The sequence below is a fragment of the Narcine bancroftii genome, chromosome 3, assembly GCF_036971445.1.
Source record: "Narcine bancroftii isolate sNarBan1 chromosome 3, sNarBan1.hap1, whole genome shotgun sequence".
In the NCBI taxonomy this organism is placed as follows: domain Eukaryota; kingdom Metazoa; phylum Chordata; class Chondrichthyes; order Torpediniformes; family Narcinidae; genus Narcine; species Narcine bancroftii.
In genome coordinates, this window is record NC_091471.1 from 126325096 (window position 1) to 126346022 (window position 20927).

Here is a 20927-nt window from a genome sequence, read left to right on the forward strand (position 1 = left end):
TTACTGATAACTTCAAGCATTTTCCCGACTACAGATGTAAGATAACGGGGCCATCATTTCTTGCCTTTGGCCTACATCCTTTTTTAAACAGTAGTGCGATATTCGCTTGTTCCAATCCACACAAACCTGCCCAGAATGCAGAGATGTTTGGTAAATTATCAAAAATGCCTTCACAATAAATTCTGCTATTTTTTTCAGTACCCTGAGATGCATTCCATCAGGACCAGGGACTTACCAAACTTTCAGACTACCGCACTCCCACTTTAGGGATACCTGTTGTGATTGTATCAACATCTGTATCTCCCATCTCCCATAAGGTGGCCCTTTGGCATGTTAGTCATGTACTCCACCCTGAAGATGGACACAGAATTGTCATTCGAAATCTCAGCCATTTCTGCATTACCCAATATTAATTCCCCCTTCTCATCTTACAAAGGGCCATGTTCACTTGAGCCACTCTTTCTGTTTTATATGATTATTAAAACTTTACTATCTGTTTTTATAGGGAAGGGAGGGGGAAGGGAGAACAGTTTAGCAGAAACTGGAAAAGTCGATGTTAATGCCATTTGGTTGGAGAGTGCTCATATGGAAAATCAGGTGTTGTTCCTTCAACTTATGGGTGGTCTTGGTGGGATAGTACATGAAGCCATGGACAGACATGGACAGGAGTCTGATGCAGAATTGAAATGGTTGGCCACTGGGAGGTCTCTGTCACTGGTTCGGACAGAGTGAAGGTTCTCAGCGAAGCGATCTCCCAGTCTGCGCCCAGTCTCTCCAAAGTATAGAAGGCCACAAAGGGAGCACCGGATGCAGTAAATCAATCCTGCGGATACACAACTGAGGTGTTGCTTCTCCTGTAAAGGCCTGTTTGGGGCACCGGACTGTGGTGGGGGAGGAGGTGCGGGTGCAAATGTGGCACCTCCTGTGGCCGCAGGAGAAGGTGCTAGAGTGGGGGATATTTTTAGATTGTTAATGTTGCCTGTCCCATTGCACACAATCAGATAGCATGTTCTCTTTTAGGTTCAAAAACACGCTATTCAAGAAAGACTTCCTCAGGACTGTCTTGACCAAGTTGGTTCACCCAATCAATGTGCAGATTAGACCCCTATGACAACTGCCATTCTTACATGTATCAGATTTACATGCATTTGGTCTCAGTTCAGGCCATATGAATGGCCAAAACCATGGACTGAATGCTGGGGGACTGATTGGGGTACAAGGCTGAGGGAAGTGTGTAAAAGGATTGGGAAATTGGGAGAGTGGTAAATGGGACAAGAATTGTGAGCTATTGTGAGTCCCAAAAATGAACAAAATTAAAAGTGACAACATTGAGTTTAGTTTCTTGTGCAAAACTGGGATCTCTTAAAGGAGCCCCCACTTAAATTATGTTCTGCCAGAGGAATCAGCACCTATTAGCATCTTGTCCTTAAAGGGGTCAATAATAGGTGGATCTCAGTGCAATAATGATTATTTCACTCTTGATACTGGCAAAGAAATCATTGCTATTAGGCATATGTCTAATGCAGAAAATGTTATCTCTGCAGGCATGATTTATAAACATAAATGTGTCTGGTTATATTTTGGAGATGATGTGATTTGACATGAAAATAATTATATCAACATTTCTCTCATGAAAATTTGGTTGCTTGTTCAGAATTTCTAGTTTGTGGTATCTTGTTTATTGTGTGGCCAAATTTGATTCTGAAATGTTTCCATTGCATACTGTTCAGTAGTTTTGATGAGTGTATGAGACTGTAATAAAATGTAATTTAAATTGACAACTGGAAGAAAATATTTTAATTTTCTTATCAATTGCTATTCTTCATATTCAACCAGGAGATTTGACTGCAAAGGAATTACTGTACCGGCAAATAGCTTTAAATGAATGATTCTACAGAAAATGTTAGCTAAAATATCATTTAAATCCTACAAACAATTAAAATAAATTAAATTAACTCAAACTAAATTTAAAACTGAATAGTTAATTATATTTTGCTTGTGTTTGGAGACCCAAGCTAAATAAAATATTGTTCACGAATGAACAAAGGGATTAACAGTTGTTATCAATGATATAATTGACTGGGCTTTTAGTCAACAGCTTGTGGATTCTAGTCACCCTTTATTCTGTTTACTATTTCCTAAAAAAATTATGTGCACTTACACAAAGTGAAAAAAAGACTTTCCTAATATTCTGACCTTTGGCAAGTACTTTGAATGGCAAAAATTGTTATTGGCATGAAAAACATTCCTATTTGAGGATTTGACTGCGGAGTATTCAGGAATTCTAACCAAGGGGTCCCATGTGACATTTGACAATAGGCTACCACAGCCAACTAAAGAAAAGCAAAATAAAGATAAACACTTTGCTTAACATTCATAGAAAGCATTATTTGTAGATGTTAATTTACCTTTGAAAATATGAATTTAAATGTAAAACTATACATGTAGTTTGTAATAAAAAATATTAAAAAAAAAAAGTTTTATAGTATTAGGAAACGTTAGAACCGGTGCAGACTCGAAAGGCCAACATGGCCTGTTTCCGCTCCGTAAATGGTTATATGGTAATATGGTTAAGCATCGCTGACATTGTTAATCCTGAACATTGACAAGGCCCAAGACCATTAACGTACATCAGTTTTTTTTGTGGACTTCAAATATAGCAAAGGGTGGCAGAGGAAATATAACCCAAATTACATGTGCATACAGAATAAACTCATTAACTGCAACTTGTTGGCCTTCAGCATAGGACAGTCACCTTACTTTACATAAATCTGTCAACATTTGTTTGCACAACAGTATAAGGATTTCAAAAAGTGCCTGCATCATATTGATAAGAAATTAGTCTATTAGCAGAACCCATTTTCTTGGTAGAGAACATATTTTATAAGTATTCCCTCTGAGCCATGCCAAATCAGATATAAATATTTTATGCAATTTCACTTGTATGCTGCTTTATGGCTGAGGACCTTTTTATTATTGTTACATATGGGTATCTATACCAATCTGAAAGAAATACTGTTTCATTTATAAAATCTAAACTGCATTAGTAGCACTTCATTTAAGCAATGAGCAGCAATGAGACAGGAACATTGTAATCATTTAGAAGTTGTTGCTCACTGCATTAATGCAAATTATGCTGTCAGCTGTACTGAATATATCATAATGTGATTTAGCTTTTGGCATCTTATTTTCTGAAAATGTACTGTTTCAAAAAACTCTTAATTTTAACTGTTTGCCTGAACCTTTGCCAAGAAAATATATATCGTACTCTATATTTCAGGTCTGACACCACCGACCACTCCTCCACATAAAGCTAATCAAGATAATCCGTTTAAGACTGCAGTCAAACACAGGTCACCTTGCAGCTCTTCAGTTCACAGTCCGCTACCAAAGAAATTACGACTAAGTGATTCTGCCTCAAGCTCTCAACTAAGCAGTTCCATAAAGAAAGATCCCGAACAAACTGAACTCTATGCCCAACTCAGTAAGAATTCAGATTTACCTCGTGCACTTACGCAAAGTGAAGAGAGAAAGGTGAAACGGACAAATGCAAGGCTCTTTGGTGACCATGACTACTGTCAATTCATGAATGCAAAGGCAGATTCATTAAATACCATGGCATTCTGCAAAGCAAGAGAACCCAAACTCCAGGATTACTCTTCCAGAGAGCCCTCACCCAGAGAACATAAGAAAAAAATACTTCCTGTTAAAGAAGATCAAACGTGTGAGGAAGAAAACCAGCAACTGGATGCACAGACCATCAGCTACTCTGTTCCCAGATTGCAATTGAAAGACCAAGAAATCAGGGCTGAGCTAAACAAGCACTTTGGTCATCCATGTCAAGCTTTCTTTGATGAGATTGAAAATGAGGCAAGTGATCAGAGGGAAAAAGACTCTTGTCATGGATATTATTCAAAACTGCCAACATATTTCAGTGCAGGAATGTCACTGGATGGTGTGTTTGATGACAGTGATGGTGAGACTGAAAAGTTCCTCTACCCATGGGATGGAACGCCTGATGGGTTATTATTAGAAAGATCTTGTTCTCGCTCTCTGTCCAGTTCCCCATGCAGTGATTCTATCTACTCACCAAAGACCTATGCGCCTTCTCAAAGAATAGTCAGGGCAAGGTCAAGATCTAGTTCCTATCCTAGACGCAGACATTATTCTTGCTCCCCGTATTCTCATTCCAGATCAAGATCGCCATACAATAGATCCTCATCTAGGTATGTATACAAATATTTCAATTCATTCAGTGGCTGGGTTTGTTGTGTTTGAATAAATAACTTGAGAACTCTAAACCAAAGTCTGTATGAATAACACTTTTTCTTCATGCACTATAGGATTAACATTTTCATGAATAAACATTGCACATTAAAGTCCCTATTTGTGATAGCAGTTGAAGTGTGATTCTGGTGTAACATTACTCTTTTATATCAAACAATGCAATGATGCAAATAGTCTATTTTCCTGCCGATGTGGCTTCCTTAGGACAACTCATTGTCTCCATCTCAGTTTAGAGATCTCATAGTCTTTATCGTATTTAGTCCTTTCAATGATTATGTCAGGGTGATAATTACAATTTATAATCCTGCTCTGAAGGGGAAGGGATCACAGAAGAAAATAACTTGCATCATTCTATACATTGACACTTGGGGAATGAGAGGAAATTCGTTTTTCACTCTGTCTTGTGTAGGACTAAATTGCCTCCTCTACGTGATCCCAAAAAAAAATCATTTTTTGAAAAGAAAGAAAATTTCATTTTTAATTTTTTACAAAAATAAAACAATTTTAGGTATGATCAATAATTCATAGATTTGTTTTCATTGAAGGGTTATTGTTATTAACACTCTCTTAGAATAGCGCTCAAAATTTATTCTGGGAATTCTGGTATTATTGAGAAAGAACCTGACATGCCATTATAAAGGTCATTTTCTTTTGTTGATAAGGTTAAGTTAATAAACACATTCATTAAGCTTGATGTTGTGGGTTTTGCATCGAAGTACAATAACAATATTGTAATACATCAATATATAACAATTTACCAGGGCTTGAGATATAACCATTTTTACAAGAAAGTCGAAATAGTATTAGAGAAGCAAAGATTTTTTTTATAGATAAGATAAGCTTGAAATATCAACATTATGTGTGAGAAATGGAAAGGATAGAAAAGATACTTGAAAGAGTTTAAACTTTGCTTTAGAATAATTTAATAAAGTTATTTCACTGACAAAATTAATTATAGATTATGTACTAATGCACATTATATAAAATAAATTAAAATACGAACATCTGCAGACACTGTAGTTTAAGTAAAAACACAAAGCTGGAGAAACTCAACAGGTCAAACAGTGTACTTTATATAGCAAAGATACCTTGATGAAGAGCTCAAGCCCAAAAAATTAGTCATGTATCTTTATCTTTGCTGTATATACCACACCATGTCTTTGCCCTCAGACAGCTCCAAGAAAAGTGCAGAGAACAAAACAAAGGACTCTATATCACCTTTGTTGACCTCACCAAAGCCTTCGACACCGTGAGCAGGAAAGGGCTTTGGCAAATGCTAGAGCGCCTCGGATGCTCCCCCAAGTTCATCAACATGGTTATCCAACTGCACGAAAATCAACAAGGTCGGGTCAGATACAGCAATGAGCTCTCTGAACCCTTCTCCATTAACAATGGCGTGAAGCAAGGCTGCGTTCTCGCACCAACCCTCTTTTCAATCTTCTTCAGCATGATGCTGAACCAAGCCATGAAAGACCTCAACAATGAAGATGCTGTTTACATCCGGTACCGCACGGATGGCAGTCTCTTCAATCTGAGGCGCCTGCAAGCTCACACCAAGACACAAGAGCAACTTGTTCATGAACTACTCTTTGCAGACGATGCCGCATTTGTTGCCCATTCAGAGCTAGCTCTTCAGCGCTTGACGTCCTGTTTTGCGGAAACTGCCAAAATGTTTGGCCTGGAATTCAGCCTGAAGAAAACTGAGGTCCTCCATCAGCCAGCTCCCCACCATGACTACCAGCCCCCCCACATCTCCATCGGGCACACAGAACTCAAAACGGTCAACCAGTTTACCTATCTCGGCTGCACCATTTCATCAGATGCAAGGATCGACAATGAGATAGACAACAGACTCGCCAAGGCAAATAGCGCCTTTGGAAGACTACACAAAAGAGTCTGGAAAAACAACCAACTGAAAAACCTCACAAAGATAAGCGTATACAGAGCCGTTGTCATACCCACACTCCTGTTCGGCTCCGAATCATGGGTCCTCTACCGGCATCACCTACGGCTCCTAGAACGCTTCCACCAGCGTTGTCTCCGCTCCATCCTCAACATTCATTGGAGCGACTTCATCCCTAACATCGAAGTACTCGAGATAGCAGAGGCTGACAGCATCGAATCCACGCTGTTGAAGATCCAACTGCGCTGGGTAGGTCACGTCTCCAGAATGGAGGACCATCGTCTTCCCAAGATCGTGTTATATGGCGAGCTCTCCACTGGCCATCGTGTCAGAGGTGCACCAAAGAAGAGGTACAAGGACTGCCTGAAGAAATCTCTTGGTGCCTGCCACATTGACCACTGCCAGTGGGCTGATATCGCCTCAAACCGTGTATCTTGGCGCCTCACAGTTCGGCAGGCAGCAACCTCTTTTGAAGAAGACCGCAGAGCCCACCTCACTGACAAAAGACAGGAGGAAAAACCCAACACCCAACCCCAACCAACAAATTTTCCCCTGCAACCGCTGCAACCGTGTCTGCCTGTCCCGCATTGGACTTGTCAGCCACAAACGAGCCTGCAGCTGACGTGGACATTACCCCTCCATAAATCTTTGTCCGCGAAGCCAAGCCAAAGAAGAAATATACTACACTGTTTAGCCTGCTGAGTCAATTTTTCAGAATTGTATTTTTGTATAAAATAAAAGTGTTGCTGTGTTCTCAAGGTATTCAGAATCAAAATGATTAATAAATCCAATTATTAAAAATTTCTAAGAAATTTCATAAATTGAAACTTTCTATCTTTAAAATTATATCTAATTTTCTCTAAATTTCAATAGGACATTACATCATATAACCACTGCATATGAGCAGAGGATAACTCATCTTTCCATTTCAGTAAGATTGCATGTCTGGCTATCAACGTGATAAAAGCTAAAACTTTTTCCTGAGATGCTAACAAATGTTTATCTGGATCACAAGAAAAACCAAACAGAGCAATTAATCGACAAGGTTCAAAATTGATCTTAAAAATAGTTGATAAAATTTGTAAAATATCTTTCCAGAATCTCTCTAAATTTGGGCATTCCCAAAACATATGGATCAGAGATCTATAGTGGCTCAACATCTGCATAAAAGCAGGATAATTTAAGTTTAGATATATGTGTTCTGTTATAACCTTAAATTGTAATAAACAATGCCTTACACAAAATGAAGAATCATTAATGAAGTTGATTAATCATAAATCAACTGAAAATGTTATATTCAAATTTTGTTCCCAGTCACTCTTAATCTTAGCCATAGATACTGATTTTAAATCCAATAAGTTATTACAAGTGCATGATGTTAGTCCACCATGAAAATAAAACTGTAAATTTAAAAACATATCCAGAATATTGGTACTGAAAATTTGTGGACAATCCAAAATCTTATACTGAATGAAGTGTCTAATTTGTAAATAACTAAAAAAAGTCTGTTGGAAAGATTAAATTGTTCGAAAGAGGCAAAATTATCTTGAATAAAGAGATTGTTAAAACTTTGAATACTTATTCTATGCCATTCCTTGAAAACAGCGTCCAACAAAGACAGTTGAAAAGATGGTTACCTATATAATAGGACAAACCAGTGAAAAATCATGAAGCCAGAATTTTCTAAATTGAACCTATATTCTCAACATATTTCTCAATAATGGATTATGTGTTGATTTGGAAAAGGATTTTTTTTTAATAATTGGAAGTAACAATTATGGGATGTTCTGATGATTCATTGCCTGTTCTTGGCTGGTTGCCAATTGTTCCACATTATCATTTTTTTCTTATCTATGCAAGGTAACCTTGATTAGAGGAAGTGGGTAGATTAGATCTAGTTTTTGATTTTTCTTTATTTTTCTTTTTTTCTTTTGCCTTTTACAACTTATTTTAAGAAATGGGTTTAACATGGTCATATAGATCATTTAAATGTAATTATTTTTGATATATTATAAGGAATTACTGATGTAGTTTTATCTACTTTTGTGTGTGCTTACTTGTATACAAATGAATTGTTACATGACTTTCAATTTTGTATGTATGTTAAACTCAGTAAAAATATTTTTAAAAGAAAGATTAATAAATCTGACGTGAATGTTAGGAGACTGAATATAAATTAAAGACATTTGCATTGACTGCTGCAATGTGTTTGTGACACTGTCATACCACTGTTCCATTCATACCCTGCAAAAATGATAACCCCATAGTAAATTCTGCACTCAACAGGAGAGATGATGAGAGAGAGTAGCTGATGAAGAAAGAGACAAAGATTAAAGGGCACTGAGTGCATGTCATTTAGCCCTGCAGGATTTTTATGAAAAGCATGTGCAGGATGCAGCTAAATTAATGATCTCTGCTGGAAAACAGGTTTTATTAATCTACAGGAACCTTTCATTACTATTAGAATACTTGATTCTGAGGCAAGATGTGAATTGATTTTTTTGTCCTGTTTCATTTAAATGAAATTTGTTTCTACTGATTTTATGATAACTGGCTGTGTTTCTCCTTGTTTAGAAATGCTTGGTAATAAGAACAAAAGAGATAGGAGCAGGAGTCAGCCATCCGGCTTGTCAAGCCTGCTTCACCATTCAATGAGATCATGGCTAATTTGATGATAGGTTCATTTCCACCTACCTGCCATTCCCCATATCCCTTACTTCCCCTACTTTGTAAAAATCTATACAACTTGTCTTCATTATATTTACTGAGGTAGCCCCCACTGCTTCAATGGGCAGTGAATTCTGTAGATTGACCACCTTCTCGGAAAAGCAGTTCCTCCTAATCTCTGTCCTAAATCTACTCTCCTGGATTTTGAGGCTATGTCCCCAGTTCTAGTCTTCCCTATCAATGGGGACAACTTACCTACCTCTATGTTATCTATGCCCTTCATAATTTCATGATAAATTCCTATAAGGTCCCCTTTCATTCTTCTAAATTCCAGCGAGTACAGTCTCAAATGACTCAATCTCTCCACTTAGTCTAAACCCCTCATCTCTGGAATCAACCTGGTGAACTTCCTCTGGACTGCCTCCAAAGCCAGTACATCCTTCCTCAAGTAAGGAGACCTGAACTGCTCACAGTATTCCAGATGCAGTCTCACCAGGTCCAATCTGCTAGGACCTGCTCAGAGTCCAGAGAATTTTTGGAAATTATCACCAAAGTCTTCTCCATAACTTCAGGGCCAGGGCACTATCTTTAGACCCAGAAGTTTGTCCAGTACTACTATTGCATTTAGATCCTCACTTCCCATTGCATCCATAATATCTGTCTTTGGCATGGTGGATGTGTCTTCTACCATGAAGGCTGACACCAGATAGTCATTTAAAGCCTCAGCCATTCCTCATTACCCAATATCAATTTCCCCATTCTCATCCTCCAAGGGACCCATCTTCATTTTAACCACCCTTTTCAATTTAATATAATTACAAAAAAAACTTGTCTGTTTTTTATATTTTGTGCTAACTTTTTTTCATAATCTACCTTCCCACTCTCTTTTTGCCCTTCTGATTAGCTGTCACTTGGTTAACTATCTCAGCTACCATCTAAGGAACTGAACCATTGTGATATTTATTTTACAATTTACTGTATGTATAATTTTATGATGTATTCTTTTGTTTATTTCCTCTCACATTCAGCATTCCTATTGTGCTTTGATGTTCTTTCTTCCAATGAGCTTTTGCCAATTCCACAGAGTAATAAAATGTATAAAATACTTTGAGCTCCTGGTACGGAAGTGCCTCTGCTAAAGGCTTGGCTGTACATTTGAAGAATTAAACCCCTGGCCCATCTTTGGTGATTTAATAAATGCTGAAAAATGTCTGTCCTCATATCAATAAAATGTTAAACTATCAGTTATTATTCATAAAAAAGTATATCCATGTTCATTTTGCTTTATAGACCACACCACTACTATGATTCAGGGCGCGGTAGAGTGCAACACAGGTCTCGTGGAAGTCCTTGCTCCTATTCAAGGTCACGCTCCAGATCACCTTTCAATCGCTACAGCAGACCCAGGTGAGGGATTTCAATAGTGCAGAATCATTTTACATATTCTATTAAAACTTAAACTTCATTAAGTTCACTTTACCTTCTGTCTTCAAACAAGCAGATAAATTAGTAATTTCAGATTAACTTTATCAGTTTAAATTATTTTTGATAAAAATAAACTTTGTTGTGAAAGTTGGAGTTGGGTCAGGTGCACCAAAGTTTCCAAATGTGCTTGTCTGGAATAGCGATTGAATAGATTTCTTGATCCATGTTTAAACATGGCCTTTTTTTGTTCAACAGTATCAAGGGCAGTATGGGAACAGTAAGGTGAAATTTGACAGAAGTTTCACCAATCCTTGGTATTTAATGATTGAAAACAACAGTAGGCAATAGTGCACCCCATTCATTACTGCACTTTAATAGCTTCGCAAGTCTTTGATGCCATTATACTCTGCTTTCACGCTTATATCTTGTGTTCCTTATGTGGGCTCCTAACTTCTGTATTTTACACCACTGGATCTGCCTGGGTCTTCTCAACTTCCACTTCAATTTATAAAATGGCATTCTCCCAGCAAAAGAGAGATCTGGGCTATCACTCTCCTTTGAAATATGATTGGAGGTAGAATAGTTTTTAAAAAAGCAGAGCGCTGAATAGCCTTCCCTCATTTTTGCTCTCACTATTAGAGAAGGAAATAATAGCTCTGTTTTTGTTATACAACTCCTTTATAAACTTAAAAATTCATCACAAAATGATGACTGGCTTCTGTGCTGAAGGTACGGAACATAAGTGTGTGCAACTTCTCCACACTGGTTCAGCACCATAACAGATTATGAGAAGGCATTGTGAAAATTAATTGAAGCTCTTCTTGCAGGTTGTTTCCTGTTCAGTATTACTGACCTACTCCTGTAATGTTTGATCAATACTGTAAATTTCAGAGTTACAAGGTGATTAAATGTGTTTTGCTGGAATGGGAAAATTACAGTTTTAGTGCACCACATGTAAAGCATGGATAAAAGATGCTGAAACAACTTCATCTATTTGATTTACAATAGCAAATGCAAGGTTGCTGTTTGCTAATGTCCTGATACAATAGCCTGACTTTTGCAATCAGTGGCAGAAGAATGGTGCTTCTCCCTTGACCAGGAAAAAAGCTTCTCACTAAGATTAGCCGATTTTCTTTTTCTACCGTGATTTTTCAGGTGTTCATATCTAGAAAAATAATTGTATGACTGAAAACCCAACCAGAAAATAAATAAAAGCACAGACACATAATTAACTTATTAGTATTTTTACAGAAAACAGAGAAATAACTCAAAAGATTTATTAATCATCTTCCTTAACAGAAGTCTTTGGGGCTAACAGAGGGTAGGTCCCATAGCACCAGAGGCTCAGTTGTTGAGTGAGTTCAAACTTCATATTGTTAGATTTTTGAATAAATTGGACAAGTTTAGCTGAGGTGGAAGATCTAATTGATTGATGAAATATTCTAATTAAGTTTGTGTTTGAGCACATTATTTGTTACTGAATATATTTTTTCTCTGTATTGCAGTCAATTTGCGTACATTTTTCACTTTTTATACGTCTTTTTCTTGAGTGCAGTTTTTTGCACTATTGATAAAGTAGAAATTCTGCCTGACTCGCAGTAGAGGAATCTCAGGGTTGCATCTGATGTCATGTATGTACTCTGACAATAAATTTGAACTGTGAATTTTGAACTTTGAAACTTTAATTAGGACCCGGGAGAGAGTTAGCCCGCCTCATCTCTGCTCAGAGGTTTGGCTGCAAGTTTTCTACTGCATGGGAGGGGAGAGGAGGGTGGGAACTCCTCACAATGCATACAGTTTTGCATTTACTCAAAGTAAATAAAGTCCCATTAACTACCACCATAATTCCTGATGATTCTGGAGGAGACTGGCAGTGAGAAATCAGTCTGAAATCATTTGTTTCAAATGCAACTTACATTAAAAAAGTACTTTAATGGCACTTTGAAGATTTGTGCCTTTGAATCTTATTGTCCTTCTTCTGGTGTAAACCTGTATTAATCATGGCAGTAATCCTATTTGTTGTGGACAAGTCTAAATTCATGGTTTACATTGACTAAGAGAGAGAAGCCCTGTAGAAGATCAACCTGCTGAGAGTGTCCAAATCTGCTTGCATATTGTACAGAGTTATCTGAGATTCCCTAGGAACTTTCAAGCAAAGCTTGTTTTTGTTTGAAAATGTGACATGCACATATTTGACTATTTATTTTTCATTTCCTTACTATTGCATTGAATTTCTTCAGGTATGACAGCTATGAGGAATATGAAAATGAAAGGCTGAAGAGGGAAGAATATCGAAAGGACTATGAAAAACGTGAATTTGAAAGAGCAAAGCAAAGGGAGCGTCAAAGGCAAAAGGCAATTGTAAGCATTGTTGGTGCTCTCTTCCCATTCACATTTAGGTTAGCTCAAAATATGTGAAGCATTTCTAATGTTAGTCCTATTTGTGATGGATGTAAATCAGAATTGGCTCCCCTAATTCATATGTTTTGGCGATGCCATATGTTGGAGAGATATTGGATAGGTATTTCTAATACTTTATCAGCTATACTGGATATCAGTTTGCAACCTTACTCATTGACTGGTCTTTTTGAAATTATACTTCCAGAAGTGGGATGTATTCCCACTTCCACATATCGGGTTGTAGCCTTTTCTACATTGTTGGCTAGAAGAGGTCTTATTTAAATGAAGAGATTCTAATCCAACTACTTTGACACAGTGGTTCTCTCAAATTATGTCATGTTTGAGTTTAGAGAAAATTAGGAGTCATACTTTGATACTTCTGTTAAATTTGAAGAGATGTGGCCACCTTTCATAAATTATTTCCACATGACTTAGTATAATTATTTTTACCTTCCAGACTATATTTAATTTTACTTCCTTTCTCTTTGTGAAGACCAAATGATTAATTTTTATTAATAAATTCTCAGGATAGGCTGCCCAGACTTTTTCTTTTTTTTTGTTTTTTTTTTCTTCTTAGATTACGTGGGGTTTTATGTAATAATGTTTTAAAGATTTAATTTTGATTGTGGTGTAATGCAATATGTTATATTATATGACGTCATATAGTGATATTTCCCCCTTTTTGATTCTCCTCATGTATTGTTTACCTATAATATGATTAATAAAAAGATTGAAAGAAAATATGCAAAGCATGAATCTTTGATTTGCATAAATGTTTTAAAAATCTCTCCAGGAGGAACGACGAGTTATTTATGTGGGAAAGGTCAGGGGTGACATAACACGTACAGAACTGAAAAGACGTTTTGAGGTTTTTGGTGAAATCGAAGAGTGCACTGTACATTTACGTGAAGATGGGTAAGATTACAAATAGTTACAGTTCACATGAATAAAATTACTCCATCAAAATCTGTACTTTCTGTTTGAGGTAATAGATGTGATATACAACTATAGTAATAACCGAGTGAACATGTAAGTGTTCTTGCAATCTTAGAATATGAGTAAAATTGATATTTTCTTGCAGATGAATAACTGGTCATTGTTTTGGCCTGATTTTCACATTACTGATACAAGTCACAGGATTGGGATTCATATTTATCCAATTAAGTTTTAATCAAAGGAAGATAGAATTATGGATTAGAAGATAGATGGTTATGGTTTTCTGCATAGAATCATTCCCGCAACACCAAAATAGATGATCTGTGTCTTGATATTTTATAATGAAGAGCATTTAAAGTGCATATTTCAACCATTTAGAATGCAAAATAACAGTGAGGATCTTTGGACATTGATTTTCACTTTGGCACTGCTGTTACATCTGCAACTGGCAGCACATTGGGCATTAAGTGGCACTCTCAAATTGACGGTATCACATTGTAAGGTTTAATGGAGGCACAGACTATTATTTCCCATTAATGCAAGAAAAGACTGTGAATTGACTCTAGTGTCCATAGGTATAAAAACTGTGTTGTTTTTCACTCTGTTTAAACATTCTTTTCAAAATAGAAGAGAAAATTCTCCAAGTGTTCTTCCTCAGTCAAGTGACCAAAGCAGATTTTTAGTGCTCTTTGTGGATCTTTTTATCTGAAGAATAGTTTCCACATGCAATTATAGAAAAAGTACTTCAAAATTACTCTTTTGATGTGAATCATTTTAAGATCCTTCTACATACATGCCAACTTTTGTTTTTGTTGTCCAAAAAATAGAAAGTATCGACTTATACTCTGCAACATTTTGCAAAATTTGCTACAATGGGTGGCACACACTAATTTTGTTCCAATTCTTTCAGTGACAACTATGGCTTCATCACATACCGTTACACTTGTGATGCATTTGCTGCTCTTGAGAATGGACATACATTGCGAAGGTCCAATGAGCCCCCGTTTGAATTGTGCTTTGGTGGTCGTAGACAGTTTTACAAGTCAAACTATGCAGAACTGGGTAAGAGTGGTCGACAAAATAATAGCTTTATTTTCTCATTGAGAATATAGATATTTGAAGTGGATAGTTTTTTTTTCATTTTTATTGGTTTAATTAACTTTGAATGTAGACTTATCTAATCAAATTCTTACATTTACAGTAGAAAATAGAAACCCATATGGAGTCAGTGAAGGTTTCTGTAACATTGCATCCTGGGCTCAATTAACCTAAATGCATGCTTGGCATGTATCAAAACTTGATCTGTAAATTTATCTGATTAACCGGTGTAATTCAGTAGATTCTTGAAATGCTCTGTAAATCTAAGAATAATTTAATATTACGAGTTAATTTCAGCAGGGTTAAGTTTTCACCCAGCGGGCATTTAGAAAATTTACATTATTTTATGTGCTTGGCCATGAATAACTGTGAAAACAGTGGGAAAATTATTTTTTTTTGTAATTGATGAAGCCCTAGGAATAAAAGGAGTGCTCAAGATAATGTGAAACCTTATGCCTAATTAAGGGTATTAATTAGACATAAGGTTTCCCATTAATTTAAAGAAATTAAATCCATAAAATTATTCAATAAGGACAAAGAAATAGGGATAAGTATAAAAAGTTTAGAATAACTATTATCAGTATTGGGCAAATAGGTAATCATTCCTCTGATTCCATTGGGAATCAGAGAAAAGACAAAACCTCCTCTGGCCTTTTTGAGGGATTGTTAAGCTGGTTCAGAAGATGACAAATAAATGGAGTGGATTTGGATTGGAAATGCATGTTCCTGACTCTGTAATCTTAATACATCTACTATTGGTTCAGCAGAGGGGCAAGAAATTGTGTCAAGTCCTAGATATGCAGGATCCCAGCCTCAATGGGGACTGGAAGTTCAAAATCTCTAAATCACCCTTGAACCTAATCAGTTTCATAAATTTAAAGCACAGTCCATCCCATAATGCACCATGATATCAGAGGAGGTAAGCCTATTTTCCTTGTACTGGCTAGTACCTGGGCACAAAGTCATGCAGTATATATCCTATTTTCTGGCCTTTATTACCCAAAGGAAATTTGATACTGTGAGGGAAATGGTCCTCTTGTAAAGGACAGAAATTCTCTTTAATTGGTCTGACATGGCAGGGTCACAAACTGACCAATTATGCATGCTATCTGGTGTTTCTGCTCATACTTTTATTTGTGGACACTGTTTCATGAATTCAGATGAAATGCATAGGTCTGAGACCATCTTAGATAAAAATAGGTGCATGTTTTCACATTTTCTGGTCATTATTTACTTAGGGATGGAAAATTCCAGGCATCACATCTGTCTGCATCACATATTGAGCCAAGGATAGCACTATTTGGATGAAGATGATCTCTTATGAAAGGAATGCAGACATTGTTATATGATTTTGGGGAAAGCAATCTTTTATATTAAATGACACAACTCTTAACAAGTTCTGTGCCTGGGCCACATACAACTCTTTTGTGGACTTTTGTTAAGCTTTCATTCCCATAACTGATAAAGAACGTTAAAGCTCACGAGAGGCTACAGAAGATGGCATAAAAATGTCAGCAAATCTTAGTTATGAGCTAGGTTCCAGAATTCAGAGTTATCTACCTTAGCGAATTGCAGCATTGGAAGGAATATTGGTTTTTAAAATGACAAAGGGAATAGATTTGATCTGAACACTGTTGGTGAGGTTGAAGGTCCTATCTATAAGATCTCTAGTCAATGTGTCAGGTTAGACACTGGATTAATTTCCCTTTGAAATGAGCTCCTGAGATGGGCATTGAGGTTAGAAATTCTAATATATTAAAAAAAGTTTCCTGAAAGTTTACTATATTCCCAATTAAAGGGGATAATCTTTTAATCAGTTATGACTGTGATGAGTCATACAAAGATATGAATCTCCAAAGTAGTGGTTTCCAAACTTTTTCTTTCCACACTCACATACCGCTTTAAGTCATCCCCATGCAATAGGGGATTAGTAAGGGATGACTTAAAGCGGTATGTGAGTGGAAAGAAAAAGTTTGGAAACCACTGCTTTAATTGTACCTAATTGACTTGGAAATGGCCCAATGACAATTTTTCTCCAGCAAATTATTTCAATAACAATTGGGTCTAGAGCAGTGATTCTCAGCCTTTTTTTTCCCATTCACGTACCTCCTTAAGTCATCCCTTACTATCACAGAGCACCTGTGGCATAAGGATTACTTAAAATGGTATGTGAGTGGAAAGAAAAACTTTGAATATCACTGCTCTAAATGAAATAAGAATTTTCAAGATACTGCTTAAATAGATTTTCTGGGTTGTTTTCCCAAGCGAGACCACAGTTACTGCATAAAAACTGCAAGGATGAACCAATGACTGGATATGACTGCTTTAATCATCTTAACAGAATTTGTGTTAATGGCAATATGGGGATGTGATGTCAGAGAAATGGGATTGCTCTGTGATCCGTCGTGGATTTGGTTGGTTGGAGTGGTCTTTGATGTTGTGTACCAAAATGAAAACATATTAGTCACCAACTTCCTTTTTGTGTGCTTTTATGTTTACATGATTTGCAAATTGATTATACAGTAAAATACACAGTCTCTGGCACCTACAGGACGGTGCCTGAGACTAATTTTATAATGCCTAATACACCTGTATCAAGGACAAACAGTTTCAAAAACAAAAGAAAGTACGAAATATAAAATAATTAAAAAAAAAATCTTAATTATGTAAAATTCACTTGAATCAGTAATTCCCGAAACTTTCAAAATTTGAATTTAAATTCAACCCTCAGTCGCTGGAGCTGTAACGGCATTTAGCCTACCGCTGCGCTAACTATGCCACCATTACAATTAACCCCCCTCCCCCAAGTTTGCAGATTAGGCCTTACTGATATTCTGTACTTAATACTAACAAAGATAAAGACTCTTACTAGGCAGGGATAGGGAGACACTTTGTGAGAGTTGCCCCAGCAGTGAGCAGCATTGGCTGGCTCTTCATCCTGGTTGCCACCGTTTTATTCAAATACAACTTTATTCAAACAGCTGCTGTGAGTAGGGTACAACAGGGACGCTCCGCTAGCTGAATGTTTGCTCTCATCATCACCAAGGGGTTGTGGATTGCTTCGGAGAGCATTTACTTTTACAATTTTAAACTTTTATTTAAATTTTTGTTTATCCTTATTCATTAAAAAAATAATTTTTTCCCCAATTTTTTGGCCAGTTTGGGTTGCCGGTTGCTTGAATTCTGAATACTGGGGAATTTACCTCGTAGTATTTATGACATGCATGATAAAGCAATGATCATCTGATTTGCACCCATTAAAAAAAGAAGTCAGCTCTTTGAGTCACCTTGTATCTGACGTGGTTGTAGAATGCCAGGCACCATTTTGTTTTGAATAATGATTAATTATCAGGGCCATATACATCAAACAAATATTATTCTCATTAGTTAACATATCAAGATCCAACACTGGTTGGATGCAAAATGTAAAATATAGGAAGAGCAGAGCACCAGAGCATCTGGTATGGTTTCCCCATCATACATGTCGTATTCAAAAGATTATTAAAGGTGTAGAAAGAAAAGCAAAACAGATTTATTTTGGGTTTTTTTATGAAGTCAGGGAAAGCAAAATGCTCCTTCAGGGAACACCAAAAATTTTGTCTCATTGACAGCTACCAACCATACTTGCTGTCACTTCAGATCAGATCCCACAGCTATCTTATCAATGTGGTACTTGCCCTTTGCTGGTGGCATTTGAAAAAGTCCAGATATACATACGACTCAGTCCTCTGAATGATGGATTGAGCAGTACAATTGCTCATGGACTGATTACTCCTGAATCCTCACCCAATTGTCTTAGTAGATTCTTTGTTATTATATATTCTGCACTCTGGTTTCCTAATGTTAGTACGTAATGACCTGAATTTTGTATTTTTGATAATGTCAAATAATCAAACCTGCCAACATTTTCTGTCATACTGAAAAGCTGACAAAAATTTCTCAAATTTGAACCTGGATAGAAAAATGTAGAAATGCAGAAGTTGTACTGTCTGCTATCCTATTCCTCATTAGAAGTCGTTGCAGTTGGAAATCATTTTGTAAAAAATGAAATGACAGTAACATAAATTTTTATGCTCTATTCTCATTGCAGAAACCTTGAAAAAGTTGAACACTGTTTAATGAGATGTAGCTTTGTGCTAATATTCTGTAAACCATAATTATTGCTGAGCATCTTTCTTTCCTTCCTTGAATACTGGGGAATTTACCTTATAGAATTTATGACATGCATGGTAAAGCAATGATCATCTGATTGGCACCCATTAAAAAAAGAAGTCAGCTCTTTGAGTCACCTTGTCTCTGTCGTGGATCATGCAAATACAATTTTTTTAATTTACTCTTTGTAAAATGTTTAACAATTGTGCTTATTTTTCTGATCTTAAGATTTCTTCAGTGTAGCAGGCTGATCAGCACCTTCTGCTGATACCTCAATTAAATTAATCCCAGGGAGGGGAAATCCACAGACCATAGATCATTATACCTTCCTGGGCAGCCTTCTTTCAGGTCAGTGGTGAGCAGCCTCACCTTGTTGTTCACTATGGAATACGTTAATAAGGTATATTGCTAAAGCCTATTTGAATAATTAATTGTATGCTTACATAATTTATATTAAAAAAATAAATATTTGGACAGTTTTTGCATGAGAAACAGCTTCCAATGGCATCGAGAGAAATTTATAAACAAGGCAGTGATTTCTACCTGTTGAGTTTACAGTGAAAAGATAATTAAATAAACAGGTGGGCTGAATTTAAGGAATAACAATATATGTTCCAATAAAAGATTAGTTAATTAGATCCCTGCACTGAATTCAATGTATTTGTTTTAATATGGTGTTGGTTGTATACAGACACACCAACTTGCTCATAGTTCTTTTAAAAATGTCCTCAATGGTTGAAAGCATAAGAAAGGAAACATGTTTATTCTTGCTTACAAACAGAACTATGGAGTATGTTTCCGGAGATGATGTCCTGAATTTTGGAGAAAGTGGCCAACTCAGGTTCGGGTGAAATGATGATGATCTTAGTCCACTGTCTGACAGAAAAATTTTCATGAAGAGGACATGATTTGTTCCAGGAGATCAAGTCAAAGTTGAAATCAGGCCTGTAGAGTGTCATAAATGTTGGGATGAAAATGCTAATGCTGAGAAGTGATAGTTAACCCTTTCCACGTGTTGTATAGAATTTGTGGAGGTTACATGGATGCTCTATGGTCTGGTATTGTGAATGTTTCCATCCAAAACAAAAACAAATACCTTGAAATTATGTGTATTTTGACCTAGCAGAAACTGGGAAAATAGATAAAAAGATACTATATGTCAAAGCAGGTTTTATGGCATCAACCAATACTATTACATGACTATTTTACTATGTTTTACCTATTTACAGTAATAAAACAGAGGAGGCAATGGAATGTAAGCTTTCCAAGTTTACTGATGATATGAAAATAAGTGGGAGAACATGTTACAATGAGGACGTTGTGATTCTGTAATGCGATATAGATAAGGAGCGATTGGGTGAAAACTGATAAAATGGAGGTTTATGTGGAAGTATGAGTCACATACTTTAGAAAGGGGAATCAGAAAGTGGATTATTATCTAAAATGAGTGATACAGCAAATGAGTGAAGCTCAGGGGGATCTAGGTGTTCTTGTGCTTAAATAAAAAATGGCGTCAGTGAGCAGGTCCAACAAATAGTTAAGAAGTTGAATGGCATGCTGGACTTTATTATAAAAGGTTTGGGTTTAAGAACATGAAGGATTTTTTTACAGTTTTACAGTGTGTTGGTTGAGGCCAGACCTGGAATATTATCGACAGTTCTGGTCCCTTTTTCAAAAAAAATGGTAGCATTAGTAGCTGATCAAAGGAGATTCATTGGGCTAATTTCTGGATGAGAAGATAGTCCTGCAAAGATAGGCTGGACCATTTGGGTCTGTATTTATTAGAGTGTTAATGAGGGTTGATCTTCGTTGAAACAGAAAGATCCGAAAGGATTTTGACAGAATAGATTTGAGTGTAGAGTCACAGACAAAGGACAATACTGTAAAATAATAGGCCAGCATTTAAAAGGGAAGATTATAAAAATTGCTTCTCTCAGGGGTTAGAGAATCCTTGGAATTCTCTGCCTCCTGAGAGTAGAAGATGCTAGATCATTGGATGTATTTAAGGAGGAGATAGATAATATGTGAAAGATTGTGGAATTGATAGTTATGAGGAATG

The 20927-nt window shown here is 36.5% G+C and overlaps 1 protein-coding gene across 16 annotated transcripts in view; it reads left to right on the forward strand.

The window, feature by feature from the left end:
- Positions 1-20927, forward strand: part of ppargc1a (peroxisome proliferator-activated receptor gamma, coactivator 1 alpha) — a 446776-nt gene that overhangs the window by 381364 nt on the left and 44485 nt on the right. For 15 of the 16 annotated variants that reach the window (XR_011353662.1, XR_011353661.1, XM_069925053.1 and 12 more), the window contains 5 exons: positions 3281-4226; positions 10148-10264; positions 12523-12643; positions 13476-13597; positions 14529-14680. Coding sequence is in view for 14 of the 16 variants with exons in the window: in XM_069925053.1 (XP_069781154.1) it covers positions 3281-4226; positions 10148-10264; positions 12523-12643; positions 13476-13597; positions 14529-14680 (1458 nt within the window). In the remaining 2 variants the exon portion in view is untranslated. Of the gene's footprint in view, positions 1-3280; positions 4227-10147; positions 10265-12522; positions 12644-13475; positions 13598-14528; positions 14681-19649; positions 19710-20927 lie in introns of all 16 variants that reach the window. The other variant, XM_069925066.1, reaches the window with a different exon arrangement.